The sequence below is a fragment of the Polistes dominula genome, unplaced genomic scaffold, assembly GCF_049000335.1.
Source record: "Polistes dominula isolate Pdom_NZ unplaced genomic scaffold, Pdom_raw_medaka contig_373, whole genome shotgun sequence".
Lineage (NCBI taxonomy): Eukaryota > Metazoa > Arthropoda > Insecta > Hymenoptera > Vespidae > Polistes > Polistes dominula.
In genome coordinates, this window is record NW_028300899.1 from 3,542,972 (window position 1) to 3,554,256 (window position 11,285).

At 30.5% G+C, this 11,285-nt stretch overlaps 2 protein-coding genes across 3 annotated transcripts; one reads left to right on the plus strand and one right to left on the minus strand.

Moving 5' to 3' along the window:
- The first annotated feature begins 260 nt into the window (after positions 1–260).
- Positions 261–6,486, plus strand: LOC107074305 (uncharacterized). Of its 2 annotated transcripts, none has more exons than XR_001476873.2 (21): positions 261–367; positions 454–627; positions 814–1,203; positions 1,272–1,378; positions 1,458–1,636; positions 1,724–1,884; positions 1,958–2,146; positions 2,346–2,476; positions 2,545–2,721; positions 3,075–3,400; positions 3,486–3,521; positions 3,606–3,802; positions 3,882–4,160; positions 4,305–4,367; positions 4,438–4,669; positions 4,746–4,894; positions 4,984–5,085; positions 5,169–5,378; positions 5,447–5,522; positions 5,731–5,880; positions 5,971–6,110. XR_001476873.2 is itself a non-coding variant. In XM_015335637.2 (21 exons), exons 2-21 carry the CDS (start codon positions 622–624, stop codon positions 6,175–6,177), a joined length of 3,474 nt encoding a protein of 1,157 aa, XP_015191123.2. In that variant the 5' UTR covers positions 261–367; positions 454–621; the 3' UTR covers positions 6,178–6,486. The 2 variants fall into 2 exon arrangements, 1 of the variants encoding a protein (XP_015191123.2); XM_015335637.2 differs by having other exon boundaries at positions 5,447–5,629; positions 5,971–6,486.
- On the minus strand, positions 6,171–11,227 carry LOC107074323 (uncharacterized). The gene is given in 10 exon segments (XM_015335669.2): positions 6,171–6,751; positions 6,915–7,135; positions 7,251–8,027; positions 8,113–8,476; positions 8,478–8,559; positions 8,562–9,872; positions 9,953–10,098; positions 10,182–10,404; positions 10,532–10,894; positions 10,989–11,227. Coding segments are annotated over 10 exon segments (3,696 nt in total). The 5' UTR covers positions 11,065–11,227; the 3' UTR covers positions 6,171–6,618.
- Positions 11,228–11,285: the final 58 nt, after the last annotated feature.

Consider the following 11,285-nt stretch of genomic DNA (forward strand, 5'->3'; position numbering starts at 1 on the left):
AAAATTGTTATTTATTATTAGGGATAATTCTGAAAGATTAGGCAAATATTTTGTCACTAACAAGAAATTGAATGTTCAAAACTTATTAAAATGTAATAGTATCACTAATTCTACATTATCTTATTAATTTTATATTTATTAAGGTAATATTAATTTTTGTTATTGATATATGATTATATTACCTTACTTACAATTACTATAATTATAATATTTGTGTAAAAATATATTGTGATAAATATTTTCTTGTTACTTGTATCATAGTTACAATAGCTGCATTCAAATAATACGTTTCTAATCGATTGAAACTATTGACAGATAAAAGATGATCGTAACGTGTTTATATTTTTTCAATTACAGTCTCTCTAAAGTGAGTGACACGTTAAAATTTTATTTTTCCTCAATAAAATAATTTTAAGAAATTAATAATAATAATATTAAAATATTTTGTTTCAGCTTCGGTTTTTAAGACGTCAAAAATTGTTCGCCGCTATTTGATATCAACACCGAGTCCTCGTTAAAAATAATAAATAAAATACAACGAACACATAATAAATATTTTATATATTAGACAAGAATTTAAAGGAATTGTACGAAGAACGGTGTTGTTACGAAGGTAAAAGAATGAAGGTAAAAATTACGAGTACACGTAGTTGCAAAAACGCGGATTTATTTTTATTATTTTATAATGAACGCAACAAAAGGAAAGGCTATTCAATTTTTGTCGATTAATCTCACTATTATTTATTTTAAATATTAAATATTAAATTATTGTTATATTATACAAAATAATGAGAATTAAATAATTAATTTTAGACGCGACGGCTGTGTTCATTGAATCATTTAAATTCACCAAAAAATTCTACAACATCTATTCACGGATCTGATTTAGAAAAGTCTATAAAAAATAATAAAAAATTGTTTGACATAAAACGTCGACGTTTACAACGAGGAAAACTTCAAAAAAATAACGGAGAGCATGGAAATGATTCGTGCTTAAAAAGAGATACATTTGCATCTTTGGAATCTTTATTTGATATAAAAAAACCTTTACATTTATCTAAAATAAATTTAGTTCAAATTCAGCAATATAAGAAAAATATCGTTTTTGAAAAACAAAATCTTAAAGACGTGAAACATTTGGAGGGAGATTCAATTTCAAAAACTACCGAATTATTTACGAATATTACAAATATTTCAAAAGAGGTATAATATTTTTTTATATAAATATATAAATATTAATGATGAAAAATTCATTTGAATTTTTCTTTTAGAAAATTGAAGAAGACAATTTTATTACAAATAATACGTTAGAAGAAAGTGGAGAATCGAACGTAAATTCACACGAAATAAATCATTCAAATGAAAAAGATTTATTGAAGTAAGAAAATAATAAAATTCTTAAGAAAAATTTGATGTATAAAAATAACACATTTTTATTTGATATTTTTTATTGATAGTAACCCTATCGAGCAGGAAAATCAGTTAAATAAAAAAATGGCAGATGAATCTATAGAAGTATTGCAAGAAGAAGAAGAAGAGAATGTTGAAGAAATACAAACTGATACCGAAAAAGCACCGAAAGAAGATGATAAGCCTTCTCCACCATCTTATCCAATACCAGCTGGTGCTGGAGAGGGTGCATTAAATTTATTTCCTTATTTTTTCTTTTCTTTAAATAAAAATATATTGGAAGATTTTTTAACAGTTTCATCAAATAAATCAGGTGTACCAGTTCAAGCTGGAAGACGACGCGAGTCCGTGTTAAGTGCTTCACCTTTAGCGGAAGAATCCGTGATAGCAGAATTGAAAGCAGCAGATGAAAGATGTAAAGTAGTTGCAGACGAAATTAAAAAATTAAAAGAAGAAATGCTTCAGCTTGTTGATGTAAATATTATTTTTTTAAAATCTTGTAGTATCGTATTTTAGTTATCTTGTTTAACATGTAATTTCTTTGTAGAAAAAAGAATTGACAGACGAGGATACAATAGTGATTCAAAAAAAGCAAGAGGATTTAATGTCAAAGTTGGCTGAGTTTGAAGAAATGACACGAAAGTTACAGAGACTGTTAGGATTAACTGATCCTACTAGCGAAACATTTTCTAAAATGTTCGGCTTGTTAACTTTTCCGCATACAAAATCAATCGATGTAAGATTTATTATTGGTTATTTTTTTTTTTTAACGTTTGAAGAAATTCTTTAAAAATACCCCAGTTAATTGATTAATGCCAGAGTAATATAGGATTTTTATTTACTAATAACTTATATCCATACAATTTTTTATTAATTCTTTTACGCATAAAAATGATGTGATTTTCGAATGATTTTAAAATATTTATTGTACACAGGGTGCTGGAGAAGAGATCGAAATTTTACCAGTTGAGAAAACTAAAGATGATAAAGAAAAACCCAAAGTAGAATTGGCGCCTGTGATAGACGATCAGTTTGATTTACCTCAACCAGAATATCAAGAAGACAAGTAAATTAAAAATAATATATGAATTCTGTAATATGATATATTTACATTTATATATTATATATTTAAAGGCTTCCAAGAGTGATCGTCTGTGGTTACACAGAAGACGAAATGCCAAAGATTGTGATAGCAGACGGTGAACGAGGAGGAAAGAAAGAATGTTTGCAAAATTTAACAGGAAAATTGACTGAATCCTTGACTATGCAAGAAAAATTAGTTAAAGAGAATGCACAACTCGAAGGTGGAAAGTACGTTCATAAAGAATAATTATAATTAATTTTAAATAATATAAACACATTAGAATTAAAATTAGTAATAAAAAATCGATTTCATATCGAAACAATCGAAGAATAAACAAAGAAATTATATAAGAAGTTAATTAATTGCCGTGGCAACAAACTGTCAATGTTTTTATTCAACGAATGTCGCAAGACGTACTTTTTAAGCTCGACGAATTCCGTATGATCATTTACAGCTTTATGACACAATTTCTTTAAAGATGGATGCATTTTATCCATAATTTGTAACGTGAAAATCGTATTTATGTGTATACCATTCTTGACAAAAATTTCGTCTATCTTTTTTGGGAATACATTTGTAGATACGAATTGGAAGAAGCATTATTGGAGAAAGATACAGCTGTTGAATGTCTTCAACGGAAGGTATGCGGATTGCAAGCTGAAATACGTTTAATGGTGAAGGAGAATACGGAATTAAATCGTCGATTGGCTTGTTTAAATCAACGTATCACTACTCCTACTTGCTGTTACACCCATACGGAACGTAGGTCATCTTGTTCACCACCAACAGTTTCATCTTTACCAGCATATTCGCAAGTTACTTCATCGCTGCCGGATCAGGGTTGTTGCCAGTGCAAATATTGCGTTACTTACGATAGTCCTGTTCAATCGCCTACTTCTATATGCGGTAAAAAATATAAAGCCTACTCTTTTTATTTTGTATACGTTTTATAAAAATATTTGTTAATTAATTGATTTATTTGTTTGTTCAGTGAATTCGCACAGCCGCAAGACTTCAAACGATTGTAGTAAGAATATTTTATCAAATCTTACTTTGTTCTTACAGAAATAAAAAATTATACTAATAAAAAGTTTTTTTTTTTTAATATTAGGATCATCCAGATTAGCAGGTGGTGCATCGAGAACAGGCAACTGTATTTTGAGTAGAAGTTCATCACAAACCGAAGAAATGTGTTTCCGTAATCCAGCAGTTTGTCCTAAAGCCTGCCCCGAGCCAACACCTAGAGGTGTTTGTCCAGCCGAATTGGAGAACAAGTTTACCATTTATGGGAACAATACGAAACAATTGGTACTGTTCTTTCTTTCGTATTTCGTATCTTAAGTTTTTGTTTGTTATGGTTTAATTTTTATGAACTATTCGTATACAGGCACAACAGTTAGGTAGCATGGAGTGTGAAGTACGAAATATGCAAATAGAATTAGCGAATGTTCAACGAGAACGTCAACAATTGGAACAACAACGCAAGTTGCTTAAATGTTCTGGACCCTGTGCACCATGTGCCTGCTGCCCTCCACCACCACCACCACCACCTTGTGGTGGTCTTCCACCTTCTATGATTTCAAGTTACATTCCAAGTACTCAATTACCTCTCCCAATTTCTCCATCATCTGCAAATGGAAACGTTCCACTCATGCCTATGCCAAAGGTATTTTCAACGCGTTTCTTGTTTATAATATTCATTTGATAAGAATGATTATATTTAACTATTAAGTTTTTGAGTTGGGTAATCATATAATGTTCGATATAAATAAATACAGCTCTGAAGACATTTACGCTCGTTTTTGGTCAGGCGCAGATCAGTCAACAATCCACGTCTGCTATGTGTACTGGACCCTGTATAACAGCACCAATGGTAAGGATCACTCGGCAAGATTCAAAATAATTTTAGGTGTGATCCTTATTACTTTTTTTTATTTCATTAGGGTGCAAGCACTTGCCCTCAACAACAATTACGTGATTTACGAGAACAATACGCACGTCTTCAAGATGATTACAAGAATAAATTATGCGAAGTATCTTGTCTTAGAACCGACATGGAAAAAATGAAACAAGAAGTCCGAGACTCGAAAGAAGATAAGGAAAGAATGGAAATAAAATTGATAGACACGCAGGAACGTTTGAAATCTTTAGAAGCCGAAAGAGAGAAATTCGAAGGTAATCGTTTTAAATAAACATTTAATGCTTTTATATGTACATGTACGAAGTTAATAATTTTAAATTTATAAATTAGGACAAAAAGAACAGATGATGGAGCAAGAACAAGCATTGATAATGGCCAAGCAACGTTTTGGAAAAGCACAGGACGAATTGGAAGAATTACGATCATTGATTCAAGATCAAGCTGCTCAATTAGAGGATTATCGCAATAAATATTTACAAGTTCGTTCGATGAAATTTAATATTTATTTTATTCATATTTTCCTTTGATCGACTAGATAAATTAAAAATTTAACGATAACTTATTTTAGGCTCAGCAACAGGTTGAGGAACAACGTCGACAACTCGATCTCATGGAGATGGATAATGCAAGAATGAATGAAAATGTAACATTAGAAATTGGAAGGGTCAAAGTAAATTAATTTTCATTATTATTTATTAATTAAAAATAATATTGATTGAAAATGAAGTTAATTTTACTATGAATTTGTAACAGAATCAATTTCAAGAAAAACTCGCGGAACTCGCACCTTTGCCAGACATCTTGAAACAAACACAAATGAAACTTCAAGAAGCTCAACAAATGAGATTAGTAGCCGAACGTAATTGCGAGGATCTTTCGCGAGAACTTTTAGGATGTAAAGATAAGATTCAAACGTTGCAAAGTCAATTGGACGCGCTACGTAACGAACATCAAACATTACAAGTAAGTTTAAGTATTCCTAAGATTAAATAATTAAAACACATGGACTTATTCGTTCGATTTTATTTTAGGAGGAAAGAGGACTTGGTACGGGACGATTCGATGAGTTAGAAAAGAAGAATGCTGAATTAAGACATGACAATGAACGTATGAGAAATACACTTGCTAGATTCGAGGAACACGAAGCACAATTGCAGAAACGTATAGATGAAAAAATGCATGAAATAACACAATTAACTGCAATGCTCGAACAAGTAAAATGGGAGAGAAAGATGGGGAAACCATATTTTAGTTTGAAAATATGTTATTTTTTCTGTTTTTTTTTTCTTCTGATGTTTACAATATCTTCTTGAAGGTGAGAGAAGACAGTGCAAGACAAGTGGCACGTACCAAAGAAAGATGCGAAACAGTGAGACGAACAATGCAAGGTCAAATAGCTGAGATGGAAAGACAACTAGCTCAGTGTAGAGCGACAGCTAGAGCAGCACAGAAAGATAGAGACGAGGTAATCATTTCTTTTTCTTCTGAACTCATACATATTTTTATTTAATATACGTTCATCGAAATGAAATATTTGTATTCTTATACGATACAGATTAGGCAAAAGATGCAAAGTCAGATAAACAATTTAAACGAGGCTTTTGAACAAGCTCAAGGCCGTATTAGATCATTACAAGGACACGTGAATTATTTAAAAACTTCGTACAGTAATGTTTTTAAAGGACAAGGAGAGAGTCCTGTTGGTTTGCCAGGAGACGGTACGCTAGGTGCGGGGTACGATTCTTGCGACTGCAATTATTAATTGATAATGTCATATATTTTTAGCATTTTTACATGCTCTTGAACATTTTTAAACGGTATTTATTAAAATAGAGCTACTATATTTTTTTTCTACTTGTATCGTGAGATAGATAATTTTAAATCAATCGTGACTTATTCGTATTCGAAATATTTTTGAAAATTTTGGAAGACATTCAAAGAAACACAAGCGATTCATTTGATCATCAAGAACGTAACAGTGGATTTGTAAAAAAAAGAAGGGAAGCATTTTATAAGTTTGTTTTGAACCATGTATATTTATTCAATAAATCGACCATGTATTTTCTTTTTATATTATCAATGAAGTTAGATGATGAAAACAAGAAAATATTCGTATATAAAATAAGACGAATTATGAAATAAGAAAGAAAAATATTATTTACAAAGGAAAGGGCATATGTATCTAATGTTATTTAAAACTGTATCAGTTCATTTCAACAGAATGAAGCATGTTGAGTAAATTTAATATAGCATCGGAACGTAAACGTACTCGTTCCATTTCCATACGAAATTCTTCCAGTTGAGATTCGATACGCCGTGTATACGCGTGACAACACCTGTAAGTAAAGAAAGATTAATTAATTATTATTTTATAATATTTTTTTTATTTATTTTTTGTAATAATTATTTTTAATTCCTGCGAAGAGGTGAAGAGGATACAAGAAAAAAAATCTAAAATACATATACAAACAAATAATTTTTATAAGATATAATTTTTACCTTCTATTAGATTGTTGTGCATTTGAATAACCAGCTTCTGGTGAACAACTAGACGTGACGTTAATTTGTGGAGAACAATTAATCAAATGTGATGTGTCTTTCTCATTAGAAGAACATCTTTTAGATGAACTTGGTGTTCCATTGCGATATTCTCCACAACTTTTTAAAAGATCCATTAAAATTCCTCTTACTTTCTTACCGCTGGATCTTCGTTGTCTAACCTGAGTAATATAGAAAATGATTTAGTTCATTTATTTATTTACATATATAATTAATCATATATAATATTAAAAATATTTAGGAAATATTACATGGTAAATATTGAATTTTTCTTACTTCAGGTGTTTCGCGAGTTCTTTCTGGAATTAATATATCATCGTTATTGTCCGCTGGATTATGATTACAAAAATTTTCGTCACAGTTATCGTGATTAGCTATACATCCTAACATCGATTTGCATGTGTGTGATGTTTCTCTAATCGTGTTACAGCATTTCATATCATTCTGAAAATTCGCCTCTGTATTATGTAAGGAAGATCGACGACTCGTAGTTCGATGCTTACATATCACTTCTTTGTCATCGACTGAATTAGTATTTTCGTATAAATCTTTTTTACTATCTGACGTATTTCTAGATGGGAATTTATTTTCCGTGCAACAACCATCTTTAATGTAATTTCGACTATCGTTATTACATTTTAGTCTTTCACAATCACATACATATTTATAATCTCTTTCTAAATGCTCTATTGAATGTAAACAACAGGAATGTGATTTTTCATGTAGATTATTAACGTGTCGTTTGTGTATCGAACATTCTTTCTGTTGATTTAGTAAGATACACTTTTCACAGGAAGCAGGGATACTTGGACTCAATAAGTTATCTACATACATTTTTGCGTCCGGTACATTCAAGTATTGATTTGAAGTGTGCCCTTCGTTAAATTTAGATTGTAACTTTACTTTTTTATTTGTCGAAGATACTATTTGACTACCTTTAAATTTTCTATGTGGTGTTATAGCAGTATTCAGCAAACAAGCACACTTTTTATTGATGCAAGGTGATCTTGTTGCTTCTAACTCTTCTTCCTCGACCATTGATGTTTCACTTATCTGTAAGTATTGTTTTTTTAATGAATGATTAGATCAATTTTCATGGTTGTTTAAAAAGTAGAAAAGTTCAAGTATTTATACTTGCCTCTTTGCCCCAAATGTTGATTGTACCATTTACTTCAGACATACGTACTTCTACATTACCAAGCAAATATGGTCCACATTCTCGTATACAACCCATACTAGCTGGTTCATCGCTAGGTACTTCTGCTTGTATTAAAATACTTCGGTCGTTAGTATTTTCATCTTCTTGATATACAAAACATTTCACATTGCTATTTTCGTTTTCAATGTCTTCAGCTTTATCATTCTTGTCATCTATGGTTGTTGGACTAGCTGAACGACTAATATTATTCATTCTATTCTTTTGTGTATCTAATTTCACATCGCTATAATTATCCGATGGTTTGAAATCTACATTAAAATCAGAAACAGTCATACTTGATTTTTTTTAATTCTTCTATACGCGGCATTTTTAATGGTTGTAAATTTAATGAATTACCAAGCATTTCAGTCGCTTTCCTCTTTTTGCATTGAATGGTGATTTTACTGTGAAAGTATTAGAACCGGCTATTATTGAACCATTGCTTTCTTCACTTCCACTTGATCTTTTAATAGAACTATGATTTAGAGAAGATTTTGGATCAAGCTTAGACTTTCCTTGTGTTAGATTTGAAAGCGTTTTTAATATTCTAGAAGATGTGATGAATGCTTGAGACAGAGGACGGTTAACTTTCCTTGGCGAATTTTCTGCTATTACTGAATTATCCTCTGAATTTAATATCGTCCCCAAATCTGGCGGTTTAAGTGATATACCTGAACTACCAGTGCTATCAGTCCACTGATTTATAGAGCTGGCCGTAGATATAATACTACTGGCAGATAATTTGTTAGCTGTTTCTTTTGTATCAGTAGTTTCCTTATTTTGAGTTACTGATTCCTCAATTACATCAGTTTGTACTGCTACGACTTTTGTTTCGCATGTTCGATTTTCTTTATTGTACTTTGCTAGAGAATTTTTTAATTCTTCTAATTCTTGTTTCATCTTCAAATTCTCCATCAGCGTGCTTTGATATACTTCTTTTAAATTATTGAATTGAATTGTTTTTTGATCTAACTGTGTCTTCAATAACGTCAATTGCATTATATCCGAATTACTTTTGTTACTTTCTTCATTCATTTTTCCAAATTTCGAATTATCTGTATTATCTTTAGATTCTTCTGACATTACCCTTATACTCTTAACATTTTCTATTTTTAAGGAACAAACAGCATTACTATTGTCAGTTTCAACAGTGTTTATAACATCTATGTCGCTGTAAGCTTGAATATCATTATTTTCATTTTGTTCGTTATTTAGATTCTTATTCAACTGTTCGTCTTGGGAAAAATTCTCGTTACCGTGCATATATTCGTCATAAGACAACGTACGAAGATTATAAACATTTAATTGTTGTTGATGACCATTAACTAAAGTTTCGTTTGTGTATTTCAAATTTTTTTGATTAATGGACTGATTGTAGTTATGATTATGGACATTAATTTGTATTGAACCATTAAGTTTTTCATTTTGTTTCTCTGTATTTAAAAACTCTTTTTCTCTTATACCCATGTTAATAGATTTCCCATCTCGTTTATGTTTAATTACTATTTCCTCATCGTCATCATCATCATCTTCTTCTTCTTCTTCCTCTTCTTCTTCTTCACCATTTTCTGTTATTGGCCTCATATATAGATCTTTTTCATTTGTATATGACTCTTCAATTTCTAAATCTTTAATAGCTCTTTCCGCGTAAGGCCTTATAACTTTATTAGGTATTACACCTTTCAATTGTACATCACCAACTAAATAATAGAACGTATATAAGAGATTTTATGTATTTTATATTATATTATTTTTTGCTTATAAATAAAAATTAATTTACCTGTTACGTCGGTACAATTTCTATCCGTTTCAAGTTCATTTTGATATTCATTTCTTATACCTGTTTCTATAGAATACCTTTGTTGTTCTTTTATATCGTTTATGTAACGTTTTACTTTGTTTTCTACGAAAATCTTTGAATTGAATCTAAACATATCAAACTCTTGTTATATGATATAATAAAACTTTAGCACAAAGTATTAAAAGAATAATATTTAAAAATACTCAACCTATTTTTTCGAAATCCAAGATTGCAAGAATTATTCTCTAGGGTGTTTAAATCTTGCAGAGATTGACTCTTATCCCTATATCTTCTTTTCAATTTACTTCTAAGGCCTAAACATTCGGATGAAGTTTCAAAGATATTTCTTTGATACTCCTCATCATCATCTTCTTCTAAGTCTTCTTCTTCGTCATCATCCATATCATTGTCGTGATCATTTTCATCTATATCTGCATATAAAAAAAAAAGAAAGAAAGAGAGAAAGAGAGAGAAAGAGAGAGAGTGTGTGTTAATGTAAGAGAAAGAAAATATAAATATAAGTACGTATAGAAAGAATGTGTGTAACATTTATATTACCATCGCTATCACCGCAGTCAACATCATCCTCATCGTAATGTTGATCTGTTTCTTCTTCGGATGAGAGAACATAAACACTAGCAGGACCTTCTTGTTCACTATTACAAGGACTACCTGATTGTTCTTTTGTAGGAGAATCTTCTTCATGATGCTTCACATTACTAACATCTGAATCTTCGCATTTGGATGAAGTTGAAACACTAATGTAAGTAGGCATTTCCTCATCCTCTAACATTGGTGTTTCCGAATCTACCATTATCATAGCATCTTCGCTTTTCGGCTGATTTTCATCTGATTCTTCTTTCTCCATCTGATTGATCATTTCAACATTGCTTGAAGTACGTTTCTTCTGATCTGACATGTCTAAAGTAGTTATAGGATGGTTAGTATTATTATAAATATTCTTTTAAAGATGGTTGTTGTTAACCATTGGTAGATAAGGCAGTATTAGGCGCACTTTGATAATATTCCTCGAAAGAATCCAAATTAATTGTATAGATAGTTGTACGCGAATCTATTCTTCTGTCCGCCATCTTAAACTCGCCTTCTCTCAACGAGCGAGTCTAAATGTTGGAATATATTGCGTTCTCTGTGATATGGTTGTGTGTGTGTATTATATATATGTATGTACATTACACAAGAGAGAAAGAGAGAGAGAAAGAGACAGAAAATTTACTTCGAATAGAATTTTAAATTATAATTATACTTGTTACCATATATTTTCGTTTTCCATTATAAACACGTAAAAAATCAT